Below are 13948 nucleotides of genomic sequence, written 5' to 3'. Positions count from 1 at the left end.
TTTTTAAGGGTGCAAGGTCTGACACCTATATCTCTGATAGGGTAGAGTTCTGCAGCTCACCCTCTCTTAGAGTAGCACCTGGGTTACAGCCCTGTAGATTCCAATTACGTCTACTTCAGCAGGTTTAACTGAGGTTTTGACTGATATTGACTTCTCTCCAGCAGCTGTGACTAGCAGTTAATTCACAGAGACTACACAAGCTTAACACAACTGTAAAACAGCATTCAGAGATATGCAATAAAAACAATACAAAAGGAACTTCACCAAACTGATCTTATGTAGCCTTTTGGATGCTTAGGCTCTGCTTATGGTGAGACTACCTGTCCTACAGCTTCTCTCTCTGTCTCTCTCTCCCCTCCTCCTGCCCCCCCCCCCCCGAGTCTGGATCAGCCCCATGATCTGCTGATCACTGCCTCCATACTTTCCTGCCACTAAAACCTTTTAAACTTTTGATTTTTTATGATCTCTACCTTGGCAAAACAACTCCTGTTAACTTTGCTGGCACCTGGAAGTGGCATCTCTCAGTAAGAGCTCCCATCGAACACCTACCGGCTTGAAGATGTGTATTTGAGGCCATCTTTTTTTCTTAGTTGTTGTTTTGTTTCCTGTCTCAGGCAACCCCCAACTCCTGTTGGGCTTAAGCTTTAGAGTTCAAATAGACAGCCATCCAAAACTGAACACAGAAACCTGAAATAGTCATAACAGTAATGCAGGGATCTCCCACTTTGTGTCACAAAGCTACAAAGGGAGACCATTGCTAATGCATGTGTTCCTGTTGGAGGCGCTGTTCTTTAATGACTAAATCTGTCGGAAAGTCTGGAAGCATGGAATATGTGACACGAGTATAAAAGGTGCATCATCTTTCATTCCCCCCCTTCCCCCCCCTCCCCCCCCCGATGCAGAAACAGGAGGATTATACAGAACCTCTGAAGAAGCACTTTCCTGAGTTGGAAGGTGACCTCTTTTGCTCTGCAAATAGTGCAGAGGAAAAATTGAGCAAGACAAAGATCATGGATGACTTACATTTTTGCCCCAAAACTGATCACATACAATTTAAGTGCCAACATACTTAACTTGTGCACCAAATGGTGTTGGTTCATGAGTACTGAGCTTGTATGCTCAATACTGCATGCCCAGAAACTTTTGCTTCTAATCTTGAGTGCACAGGGGTAGTCTATACTAAAATCCTTATGTAAAACAATGATCCACCTTCAAGAGGGAAAAGTACATCTTCTGCTAATTGTTTTTATCACTCTAAGGCAGTGGTCTCCAACCTTTTTACACTCAAGATCACTTGGCTTGTTCTGACAATTAAAAAGATCTACCACCCCATCCTTCCACCAAGACCACACCCTTTTCTTGAAGCCCTGCCCTCTATGTTCTCCTCCTCTCCATCACTTACTATCCCCAGCCCTTATACACTCTCGGGGTACGGCTACACTGCCACTTTTTTTATTCTTCTGTAGAAGAGGTTTTGCCAACATTTGGCCTGTGTAGACTTGGCCAAATGTCAGAAACCCCTTCTTTCGGAAGCCCTCTTATTCCTCGTGGAACAAGGAATACAGGGGTTACCGAAAGAGCTTGTTTGCTCTTCCTCTTAAAAAAAGCGGAAGAACAAACGCATCACCGGACGCAGAACAGTTTTTCTGGGATTCCTCTGGATCCCGGAAAAACTCCTGCAGTCTAGCCGTACCCTCACTGGGTTGAGACAGGATGTGTGGGCTCTGGGGTGGGAATGAAGGATTTGGGTGTGGAAAGGGGTGAGAGGTGCAAGCTCTGGGAGGGAATTTGGATGCAGGAGGAGGTGGAGAAGGGGATGCTGGCTCAGGGAGGGGTCTTCAGGCTGGGGACGGTTGGGGTGCTGAGCATGCCACAGGCTTGTGGATGTGAGGGTAAAGGAGTTTGGCTGGGGGATGCAAGGGGCTCAGGACAGGGAGGTTAGGAGTATGATGGGCTCAGGACACAGATTTGTGGTGTGTGGATGGTGTAGGAGTGTTGAGGCAGAAGACTGAGGATGTGGGGGTGCAGGAGTATGGGGATGTGAGAGGTTCAGGACAGGGGGTTCCAGTGTATGATAGGCTCAGATCTAGGGTCGGGGAGGGCGTGCAGGAGTGTTATGATGCTGCGGACAGATGAGGGTTTGTTGGCCAGGCTTCATTTTTAAATACAATATGTCAAACACAAAAAGTTTCAGCATTGTTTTTATTTATGAGAAGGTCGGGGAATCTGCTAGTGGGTGCTAGGGCAGGGGACAGGGTTCTGCGGCAAGGGACAGGATGCCAATGGGGGCAGGGGACAGAGTGCCAGTGGGAACGGGGCAGGGTGTTGGCTGGGGCAGAGGACAGAGAATCCTTGGCATGCACCTTCCCCCTCCCACTCCAGAGGAGGCATGCACTAGAGCTTCCCTCCTCTGCAGGGGGGGACTCCTAACCCCTCTCCCTCCTCCCCTCTCCCCCCAGAGCCCCAGCAGGTGCCTCCCACTGGTACTCCTCCCCCCATCCCGACACACGCCTTCTCTTGGGACTCCTAACCCCTCCTCCACCCTTTCCTCCTTTTCCCACCCCCCAGGAGGGAAGCCCAGGCCTGTGCCTCCCACTGGGACTCCTCCCCTCTCCCCCACAGAGGAGGGAAGCCCCAGTGCGCACCTTCCCCCGGGACTCCTACCTCCTCCCCTCCCGCACAGCAAGTCCCCAGCACGCCACAGACCTGGAGGAGGGGAGCAGGCAGCACACTTCCGGAAACCCCAGACGTGGCGCACAGCTGCCGGACTTTCGTCCGCCCTGTGAGAAGCCAGCACTACCTTCATTGTCGCTGGGGGTTGGTAGTTGGGCTTCTTGGGGGTGGGGAAAATTGGAGGGGGCCCCTGAATGCCTCAAGATTGACTGGTCGAGCCCTCCTGATCGACCAGCCGATCACGATTGACAGGTTGGTACTATAACTCTAAGGGCTTCCTGTCTTCTGTTTCCTCCCCCATATTGATCTGTCCCAATAATCTGCTATTCTGAACACTTCTGTAAGTAGTTTCCTGTCTCTCTTTTTGGAAATTGCATACAGGCAGTCCCCGAGTTACGCGGATCCGACTTATGTCGGATCCGCAGTTACGAACGGGGCTTTTCTCGCCCCAGAGGACGGGAGCGGTGGTCCGCCGCCCCCGTCCTCCGGGGCGAGAAAAGCTGCTCCCCGTCTCTCTGGTCTGCAGGGAGATGGGGAGCAAAGCCTCGGCGCACGCCCGCAGTGGAACAGCCGCGGCGTGCCTGGACTGTCCTGCTGCCCGCGTGCTCTGCGGCTTTACTCCGCATCTCCCATGGCCAGCAGACCAGGGAGACGGAGCAAAGCCGTGGAGGACTTGGGCGGTCCCGCCACCCCCGTCTCCCTGGTCTGCTGGGGGGGGGGGGTGCAGGTAGTGCCCCCTGCCCCCCCCAGCAGACCAGACTTTTCTTGCCTACCCCTGGGGTAGAGCATCTGGGGGCTGCCGGGTTGGTCCCGCAGCACCGCTCCAGACCAACCCGGCAGCACCCCAGCTGCTCTGCCCCAGACGTCCTGATTCAGCCGCTGCTGGTCAGTTTCAGCAGCGGCTGAATCAGGACGCCTGGGGCAGAGCAGCTGGGGTGCTGCTGGGTTGCTCCAGTAGCGCCGAGGAGCTGCGCTACTGGAGCAACCCAGCAGCACCCCAGCTGCTCTGCCCCAGGTGTCCCCAAGTCAGCAACTGCTGAAACTGACCAGCGGCTGACTACAGGAAGCCCAGGCAGAGTTGCTCTGCCCCAGGCTTCCTGGAATCAGCCGCTGATCAGTTTCAGCAGCAGCTGACTTGGGGACGCCTGGGTTTCTTAAGTTGAATCTGTATGTAAGTCAGAACTGGTGTCCAGATTCAGCCGCTGTTGAAACTGATCAGTTTCAGCAGCGGCTGATGCCAGTTCCGACTTACATACAGATTCAACTTAAGAACAAACGTACAGTCCCTATCTTGTACGTAACCCGGGGACTGCCTGTACTTGGACAGTATTTTGTGTGGTGGTGTGTCACTTGTCATCCTAAAATGATATTGCTTCAGGTAGAGATTTTCTGCTGAATTCTTGCATCCTTCATTGGAATATAGTCAGGCTTAGTTTTGCAATAAGTTTTCCCAAGTTCAATAATTCATTACTGATGGTATCACTGTTTTATTGACTTACACTTGCTCAGTTTACATGCAAAGCTAAGAATCCCATTGTCTTAGCTGCTGCTGCTGCTGTTTATATTATAGTAGTGCCTAGATTAGGGCCCATTGTGCTAGGTGCTGTACATACTTGTAGTGAGACAGTAACTGCCCCAGACAGCTTATAATGCCTACAGATGAGGCAGATCAAGGAGGTGAAGGAACAGGTACAGAGGAGAAATGACTGGACTGGTGACACATAATAGGCTAGAGATAGAGCTGCTATTGGCACTCAGGTGTCTTGACTCCCAGTACAGTGTCCTAGACACTAGCCTGCAGTAGCAACCAGAATTCATGACAAGAAGTGAACAACCCTCTGCCACTGTATGGTTGCCTCCCCAGGTCCATTTCTAAAGCGTGAATGAATGCCTGATGCAAGCTTTAGCTTCTCTCTGAGGTATAGAAAGTTAACTCTGCACATACATGCTGTACTGTGTGTAATCAACTTAAGTTTTTCTTTCTTAAGCTATTAATTGTATGAAAATTTGGGAATGTTGGGAGGAAGAAACTTCCCCTTAATATTGTTAATGGAGTCAGTCTTCCTCCTAAGCAGACAAAGCTTTTATTTGAGGAGATAGAATCAGTTGGTACTAGAATCAGTCTTTGCAACTGTCCTGACTGCTCTTCTGTACAATTTGGAAGGTAGGTGTGTGCAGAGAGATGGTCTGTGTAGTTTGGTGTTGCTTGGAGAGGTTGAGTATAATCGTTTGACAGACTAGTTTTTGTGCTTGGTGGTGATAGTTTGATTCTTGCTTGTACTGGTGTGATTGTATCTTTTAAGTCGAAGATAAAAGCCCTGGAGATGCCCCTGAAGATTGTATTAATCTGAATTACATTTAAAAATAAACTCCGGCAGTGTCATCTAGGAAATTGTATCCTATGTACACACTTATACCGCCTCAGTTTTGCAAGCACAATTTGTGTGCACAAAATTTGTCTTGATTCTGCAGTTTGCAGCTGATGCTTTCACTCTACAATCTGTGGACAATGACTGTTCAGTCTGTACCCAGCTCTTGAAAAATCTTTCTCAGTATATTATCTTAAACTTATACACAGTGTCTGAATCTCACAGAAGTTGTCATGTAATGTCTTTTTTTCAGGATAGAAGCAAAACACTTTGTCAGTGAGTTTGTTTTGCTTATTGAAATGAGTCTAATTTTTTTATATTTGAAGAATTTTTTCAAATATTAATCATTTGGACTTGAAGAATTTATCAGTGTTTACATTTGCAGTTATCTGCCCATCTCTAAGAATACTTAAAAAAAAAAAAAACAAGGGAAGAATCTCAGCTAGTATAAATTGGCATAGGCATATTGACTTATGTGGAAATACGCTTATTTACAGCAACTGAAAATCAGGTCCTAAATGTCCTAAAGTTAAGATATCACTTACATTAAAACCAGTATAACATCAATGAGGTAGGGATAGCCCCTAAAAACAAGGGGTTTGTTTGCAGTATAAATTAGTCAGGTGGCTTTTCAGAATGGTTTTTATGAATGCTTCTTGTTCCCACCTCTGCCATAAATTAAAAAAAACATTAAAACCTTTTTTGTTGGACACAAATTAATATTTTACTTTATTTAAAATGAATTTTAATAAACTAACAAAGTTAAAATGCTTAATTTAATTTAAACCGTTCTCCCTACCTGCAGCTTGTTTAGAAAATATGGTCACCGTGCCCAGCCTGTCCTACTGTACTCAGCTGCGGATGGGGGACTGGACATCAGAGGAGATGCTTACCTGGCTTTGCACCCCCTTCCAGTAATTGCCATGCCCATGTGGTCCCAGGCTGGCCCCGGAGGTACTGCGACCATGTCCCAGGGCAGCCCCAGAGGTGCTGCAGCCACTTGGTCCCAGGCTGGCTCCAGAGGCACTGCTGAGGAGCCTCAGCCCCAGTGCTGCCTCCTCCCACTGCAGCCTAACCTGCTGCATGGAAGAGGAAGAGCTCTCCAGCAGCTGCACGGGGGAGGAGAGTGGGGCTGAGCTCCCACCCCGTGTGCTGCTGAAAATCAGTTCGTGTGCCACTTACGGCATGCGTGCTGTAGGTTGCTGACTCCTGGACTAGAACAATGTACTTTCAGTAGTTACACCTTTGGCTATTTTCATGATGTATTGTTGGAATGAGTTAGTATATGTTTGCAATGTAAATAAGATACTGTGATCCTGTTGCTGCTTTCTTTCAATTGGTTAGGACTTTCTCCCGGACTCCCTATGTGTTGAGGTGTGCCGAATGATTGGTTGAGTACTTATGTTAATGATGGTAGGGTAGTTGGACAAAGAAGTGTTACACCTTAATGTCACAGTGGTGAAGGTATATTTTGAAGTGGATGATGACATATAACAGCACATTCTTGCAAATTACAGAATCTAGTAGCAAAACTATTCTGGGAACCACAACAGCCGAAGAAGCCGCTAAAATCTTAGCAGAGAAACGACGTCTTGCCCGGGAGCAAAAGGAGCGTGAAGACCAGGAAAGAATTCAGAAAGAAGGGGAGGAAAGGTAACTTTTAATTAAATATCAGAAAAAAATATTTTGTGTGGTATGTAAACCTGGCTGGCTTGTATTTTAGCTACATGTGAGAATCTGCAGCGAGGCAGGTACAGATGGTAGTGTATAATGGCAGAGTGAATGCAAGAAGTCTATGTGGTGATTACTGAGATGGCACATGTTGGATGGCAGGTAGTGTGCATGCAGTGCATAGAATTGTCCAAGAAGGTGAATTCTCTTTCTGTACACAGATGATTTCTATTCTATTGGAAAGCCGATTGGTGCAGAGGAGCATGTGGATTGGACAGAGACATCTCTTAGAGGAGAATCTATTGATAGAGATTCTCTAGGTTTTAGTCAGAGGAGAGGATGGAAGAAGATAAAGTATGGGCCAGATCAGGCGAAAAACATTCACATAAAGAATCTGACACCTCAGAAAAGGGCAGACAAATAAAGAGTGACAAGCTTTTAAAGTGCTTGAATACAAATGCTAGAAGTCTAAAAAATTAGATGGGTGAACTAGAGTACCTTGTGTTAAAGGAGGATACTGCTATAATAGGCATCTCAGAAACTTGGTGGAGTGAGGACAATCAATGAGACACAATCATTCTGGGGTACAAAATATATTGGAAGGACAGAATAGGTCGTGCAGGTGGGGGAGTGGCATTATATATGAAAGAAATTAGAATCGAATGAAGTAAAAATCTTAAATGAATCAACATGTTCCATAGAATCGTTATGAATAGTAATTCCCTGCTCTAATAAGAATATAACAGTAGGGATCTATTTTCGACCACCCGATCAGGATAGTAATAGTGACTGTGAAATGCTTAGGGAGATTAGAGAGGTTATCAAAATAAAGAACTCAATAATAGTGGGGGATTTCAACTATCCCCATATTGACTGGGTATATGTCACCTCAGGACGAGATGCAGAGACAAAATTTCTTGATACCTTAAATGACTGCTTCTTGGAGCAGCTGGTGCTGGAAACCACAAGAGGGGAGGCAATTCTCGATTTAGTCCTGAGTAGCGCGCAGGATCTGGTCCAAGAGGTAACTATAACAGGACCACTTGGAAATAGTGACCATAATATAATAACATTTAACATTCCTCTGGTGGGAAGAACACCTCAGCAGCCCAGCACTGTGGCATTTAATTTCAAAAAGGGGAACTATGCAAAAATGAGGAGGTTTCTGGTAGTTAAACAGAAATTAAAAGGTACGGTAACTAAAGTAAAATCCCTGCAAGCTGCATGGACACTTTCAAAGACACCATAATAGAGGCCCAACTTAAATGTATACACCAAATAAAAAACATAGAAGAACTAAAAAAGAGCCACCGTGGCTTGGCTTAACCATGTAAAAGAAGCAGTGAGAGATAAAAAGACAACTTTTAAAAAGTGGAAGTCAAATCCTAGTGAGGTAAATAGAAAGGAGCATAAACACTGCCAAATTAAGTGTAAAAATGTAATAAGAAAAGCCAAAAAGGTGTTTGAAGAACAGCTAGCCAAAAACTCAAAAGGTAATACAAAATGTTTAAGTACATCAGAAGCAGGAAGCCTGCTAAACAACCAGTGGGGCCCCTGAATGATCGAGATACAAAAGGAGCACTTTATTGTCTTTAAGTCATTGCAGAGAAACTAAATGAATTCTTTGCTTCAGTCCTCACGGCTGAGGATGTTACGGAGATTCCTAAACCTGACCCGTCCTTTGTAGGTGACAAATCTGAGGACTTGTCAAAGACTGAAGTGTCATTAGAGGAGGTTTTGGAATTAATTAATAAACTTAACAGTAACAAGTCACTGGGACCAGATGACATTCACCCAAGAGTTCTGAAAACTCAAATGTGAAATTCCGGAACTATTAACTATAGTTTGTAATCTATCCTTTAAATCAGCTTCTGTACCTAATGACTGGAAGATAGCTAATGTAACACCAATATTTAAAAAGGGCTCTAGAGGCGATCCCGGCAATTATAGACTGATAAGTCTAACGTCAGTACCGGGCAAATTAGTTGAAACAATAGTAAAGAATAAAATTGTCAGACACATAGAAGAACATAATTTGTTGGGCAAAAGTCAACATGGTTTCTGTAAAGGGAAATCATGTCTTACTAATCTATTAGAGTTCTTTGAAGGGGTCAACAAACATGTGGACAAGGGGGATCTAGTAGATATAGTGTACTTAGATTTCCAGAAAGCCTTTGACTAGGTCCCTCACCAAAGGCTCTTACGTAAATTAAGTTGTCATGGGATAAGAGGGAAGATCCTTTTATGGACTGAGAACTGGTTAAAAGACAGGGAACAAAGGGTAGGAATAAATAGTAAACTTTCAGAATGGAGAGGGGTAACTAGTGGTGTTCCCCAACGGTCAGTCCTAGGACCAGTCCTATTCAACTTATTCATAAATGATCTGGAGAAAGGGGTAAACAGTGAGGTGGCAAAGTTTGCAGACGATATTAAACTGCTCAAGGTAGTTATGACCAAAGTAGATTGTGAAGAACTTCAAAAAGATCTCACAAAACTAAGTGATTGGACAACAAAATGGCAAATGATATTTAATGTGGACAAATGTAAAGTAATGCACACTGGAGAAAATAACCGCAACTAGGCTATGTCTAGACTGCATCCCTCTGTCGACAGAGGGATGCAAATCAAGCACATTGAAATTGCTAATGAAGCTGGGATTTAAATATCCTGTGCCTCATTAGCATAAACATTGCTGCCGCTTTTTTCAAAATTGAGGTTTTAAAAAAAAAAAAACGGCAATCTAGACGCGGATCTGTCAAAGCCTTTTTCGACAGATCCTATAAACCTCATTTTCTGAGGAATACAGGATCTGTCGAAAAAGGCTTTATTTTTTACAGATCCGCGTCTAGACAGCTGTTTTTTTTTAAAAACTCCATTTAGAAAACAGCGGCAATGTTTATGCTAATGAGGCACAGGATATTTAAATTCTGGCTTCATTAGCAATTTCGACGTGCCTAATCTGTCTGTCTGTCGGCAGAGAGGTGTAGTCTAGACGCTGTGTGTGTGTGTGTGTGTGTGTGTGTGTGTGTGTGTGTGTGTATTAAAAAAAAAAAATAAGATGGGGTCTAATTTAGCTACAACTAATCAGAAAAGAGATCTTGGAGTCATCATGTATAGTTCTCTGAAGACGTTCACGCAGTGTGCAGCAGCCGTCGAAAAAGCAAACAGGATGTTAGGAATCATTTAAAAAAAAGGATAGAGAATAAGATGGAGAATATCTTATCGCCGTTATATAAATCCATGATACACCCACATCTTGAATACTTCATACAGATGTGGTCTCCTCATCTAAAAAAAAAAATACTGGCATTAGAAAAGGTTCAGAGAAGGGCAACTAAAATGATTAGGGGTTTGGAATGGGTCCCATATGAGGAGAGATTAAAGAGACTGGGACTTTTCAGCTTGGAAAAGAGGAGACTAAGGGGGGGATATGAGAGAGGTGTATAAGCTCATGAGTGGTGTGGAGAAAGTGAATAAGGAAAAGCTATTTACTTGTTTCTATAATATAAGAACTACAGGCCACCAAATGAAACTAATGGGCAGCAGGTTCAAAACAAATAAAAGGAAGTTCTTCACACAGCGCATAGTCTGTGGAACTCCTTGCCTGAGGAGATTGCGAAGGATAGGACCATAACAGGGTTTAAAAGTGAACTAGATAAATTCATGGAGGTTAAGTCCATTAATGGCTATTAGCCAGTATGGGTAAGGAATGATTTCCCTGGCCTCTGTTTGTCAGAGGGTGGAGATGGATGGCAGGAGAGAGATCGCTTGATCATTACCTGTTCGATTCACTCCCTCTGGGACATCTGGCATTGACCAGTGTCGGTAGACAGGGTAGTGGGCTGGATAGACCTTTGGTCTGACCCAGTATGGCCGTTCTTATGTTCCAGATCGTAGTTTTTAAACAGACACTGGTAGAATTGGTGGTGGTGTAAACTTTTATTGTTTGCTGCTTTATGTTTATCTGTTACATAGCTTTAAACACAGCAGTTGCCACTTAACAACCGTGATATTAACAACTTCTGGTTAATAGCAACATTTAGCCAATCCCTGTCCCATTGACTTTAATGTTAATGGGACTCAGATACTGACAGTACTTACTGAAAACTACTTCTTTGAAGAAAGGCTCTAGCTGCCAGCAAGGAAACAGTGGGGCATGTCTTCCCTGCTTGGTGAAATACTGCCTGCAGCTAGACCTCAGATCATCCCAGCACTTCCTTCCCTGGCTGCAGCCCAAGTGACCTATATTCAGCTTTGGACCACATAGGAGATAAGCTGTAGATGCTGCTTCTCCACCCAACAGGGCAGTTCTGCTGCGGTCCCAGTATTGTTAGGTGGGGATTGTGGTGGAGGGGGAGGACTGTAGCAGGTCAATGGGAAGTGGCTTCAGCCTGGATGCCAGGGCATTCAGTCGGGGGTTGGGGGGGGGGGGGAATACTGGAAGCCCATGGAACTGCATGGTACTTCTCCCTGCTACTGCCCTGTCCACAACTTCCCCTCTTCATGTAAAGCCCGGTCTTTGGGCTGCAATGCCCCTCTTGATTGCTGCCCTGCTCACAATCAGGTTGGCAAGACACGCCCCAGTATTTCCTTCCCTGGCTTGAGCCCCACAAACCTGCCTTCATCTTATTGGCAACTGCCAGATACTGACTGACTTTGGTCTTCAGAGCTGTGATGTTGGGTCTGGGTACACTACCACTGGGACTGTGCCTCCCAACCCAGGTAGACAAATGCTGTAGTTCCACTCAGATTAGTGCAGTAAAAATAGCAGTGTGGATGCTGCGGCACTGCTAGCTGCCCAAGTACAGGCCCAACTGATCCCCTGGATCAGTCCTCATGATAGCATCCATGCTGCTATGTATAGCATGCTCCTAGCTGTAATGTAGACATACCTTTGGGCATCTTTCAGAAGCTTTCAACTCTCTCATGCTTAAAATAAGTAATACCTGGTCTGTAATCCATTTCTGAACATTAGGAGCAAAGAAGAAGAAATTGTAAAGAAAACCGAAGATAAAGCTCAGAAGGAGGAGGAGCTCAACAGACTGGAAGAAGGAAAAAGACTTGAGGATGAAGAACAGCAAAGACAAGCTGAAGAGGAGAGAGTTTGCAAAGAACAAGAGGAGCAGGAAAAACTAGCAGAGCTTCAGCAACAGGTTTACTTGCTAGGTGTAGAACACAACTCTGTTCCTTGAAAAAGCTGTTAGTCATTCTTTTTAGATCCTGGCTCAGTTCATGTTGGAAAATGCCCAGTCATAAAGGGACATTGGAAACCATCAATAAAATTGCTGAACTCTGCTGAAATGGTGTAGTGTTTAAGTCTGGGATAGAAACAGGTATTAACCATTTTAGTCCTGTTTAGTGCACTGGTGGCAGAAAGCTGCTTTATAGGTAAGACTCAAGGTACTCTGTAAAAACCAAAGTACAGTAGAGCTGCTTCATCATCTTCCTGGGGCCCTGTAAAAAAGATAAAAGGAGTCTGGGCACCTTGTGTAATCTTGCATCTCCTATAAAAGGATATGTTGTTAGCAGAGACTGATTTGGCAGCTTTGAAAATTCTTCTTAGCATATGTACAATGTACCTCTGGTGGCAAGTGACCAAGATTCAATATGCATTTGGTCCATTGGTTGAATCTTAGCTTGTCTGGGCAGGGTGCTTTATGCACAGAGTGACATGAATGCTGATCCCTAACCCCCAAATACTACTAATGAAAATACTTGACAATGCTACTAATCCCTAAATATTGCCTTTCATGGCTAATTAATGCCTGTATAATGTGGAAAAGGTATTCTTGTTTTCATGACCTATGGGCCTTGGTCAATGTGTGGTGAATTTCTAACAGCTTTTGTATCTATAGTGTATACTGTCTTTTATAACTGTTATAAACTTTTTATTCTGAGTCTCTATCATACTTAACTGTTCTGAACATTGTTAAAAAAATAAATTGGTGTTAAGAACCCTCTTAACTCCCTATCAAAGCTTGCAATTGTAGTGAAAAATAGATTATAATATGAGCATTAAGATAGTCAGTGGTAGCTATCTTAAATACAAATATCTGACTATGAAGGTTTTTAATTAATTTTGCTATATTTACAATTTAACTGCTTTCCTTGTGGTTTTTAAAATATCTTCCTTAACCTGTACTTCAGAATGAATGTCCATTTAAGCCCTAACTATTCAGATAGCTCAGGGGTCTTCTAAAGAACTTGGATAATCATTCAACTAAAAAATTTTTCTGTGAATTTTAAAGGATCAGTTGGCAAATCAGTAATTCATATTTTAAGGATTAGGATAAGTATTTACAAGTACTGCACAACAGATGATTAAGTGGTGGTAAGAACCATTTATCTCTTATACAAAATATCTCCTGATAAAATAGCTCTCTGACACTTTAAGATTAAATTATGTATTGGATCCCATATTCTCTACCTTAACTTTAGAGAGAGGAAGCTGAAACAAAAGCCCAAGAAGAAGCTGAAAGACAACGGCAGGAGCGAGAGAGAATTATGCAGCAAAATATGCAGGAGAGACTTGAAAGGAAAAAGGTGCATAGTTCTTGCTTTCAAGTCTTTTAAGTATCCTAAAGTGTATTGAGGCTCTAGTGTGTAAAACAATTTTGTGAGTAAAGTTAAATAAACCATCTGCTTTGGGAACAGTCACGTGACTACATTTAAAAACACTGTTAGATTTATGTTTTAGTTTCTGTTCAGAAAAATGAACTTTTAAAATACTAGAATAATGAATGTTTAAATCCTTTCAATACAGAAGTTGATAAAAGATGTCAAATTTTGAAAGTTCAGCCTTTGCAGTGTCGTGACTAATTTACTTCCATTTGTTTAACAGCGAATTGAAGAAATAATGAAAAGAACTCGGAAGTTAGACCAGAATGAAGCCAAGGTACTTGTTAGTTTGTGACACTATATAGATTCAAGGCGTTCTCGTATTTCATTTTTAGAACCTTTCCATGGAATGTTTCTCACACAGAAGTATGACCTACATCAGGGCTACTCAACACGTGGCCCGTGGGCCGTGTTTGGCCCACAGGGGGAAGCTAAAACAAAGAAGTAGTGTTTTGTTAATATGTGTTTTAGTAGTTAAATTCCTGGACTGTCATTGCTCATTAAAAGTGCTGTCATATGAGTAGAATTGGGGTAAATATTACATTTTATTAATGTCAGCAGAACTGACTTAAATGGGACCTGTGTTATGTGTAGTCTTGCCTTAACTTTTGTATTCA

At 43.8% G+C, this 13948-nt stretch overlaps 1 protein-coding gene across 8 annotated transcripts in view; it reads left to right on the top strand.

Annotated features, from left to right (window-relative positions):
• The window catches only part of MAP7D3 (MAP7 domain containing 3), a 75457-nt gene that overhangs the window by 50744 nt on the left and 10765 nt on the right, over positions 1-13948 (top strand). For 7 of the 8 annotated variants that reach the window (XM_075941034.1, XM_075941029.1, XM_075941030.1 and 4 more), the window contains 4 exons: positions 6560-6695; positions 11689-11881; positions 13152-13256; positions 13555-13608. In XM_075941034.1, the coding sequence (XP_075797149.1) occupies positions 6560-6695; positions 11689-11881; positions 13152-13256; positions 13555-13608 (488 nt within the window). The remainder of the gene's footprint in view (positions 1-6559; positions 6696-11688; positions 11882-13151; positions 13257-13554; positions 13609-13948) is intronic. The other variant, XM_075941032.1, reaches the window with a different exon arrangement.

Source organism: Pelodiscus sinensis, chromosome 13 (assembly GCF_049634645.1).
Source record: "Pelodiscus sinensis isolate JC-2024 chromosome 13, ASM4963464v1, whole genome shotgun sequence".
Taxonomy (NCBI): domain Eukaryota; kingdom Metazoa; phylum Chordata; order Testudines; family Trionychidae; genus Pelodiscus; species Pelodiscus sinensis.
The sequence above is the reverse complement of the archived record's forward strand: the minus strand, read 5'-3'. Positions and strand labels throughout refer to the sequence as shown.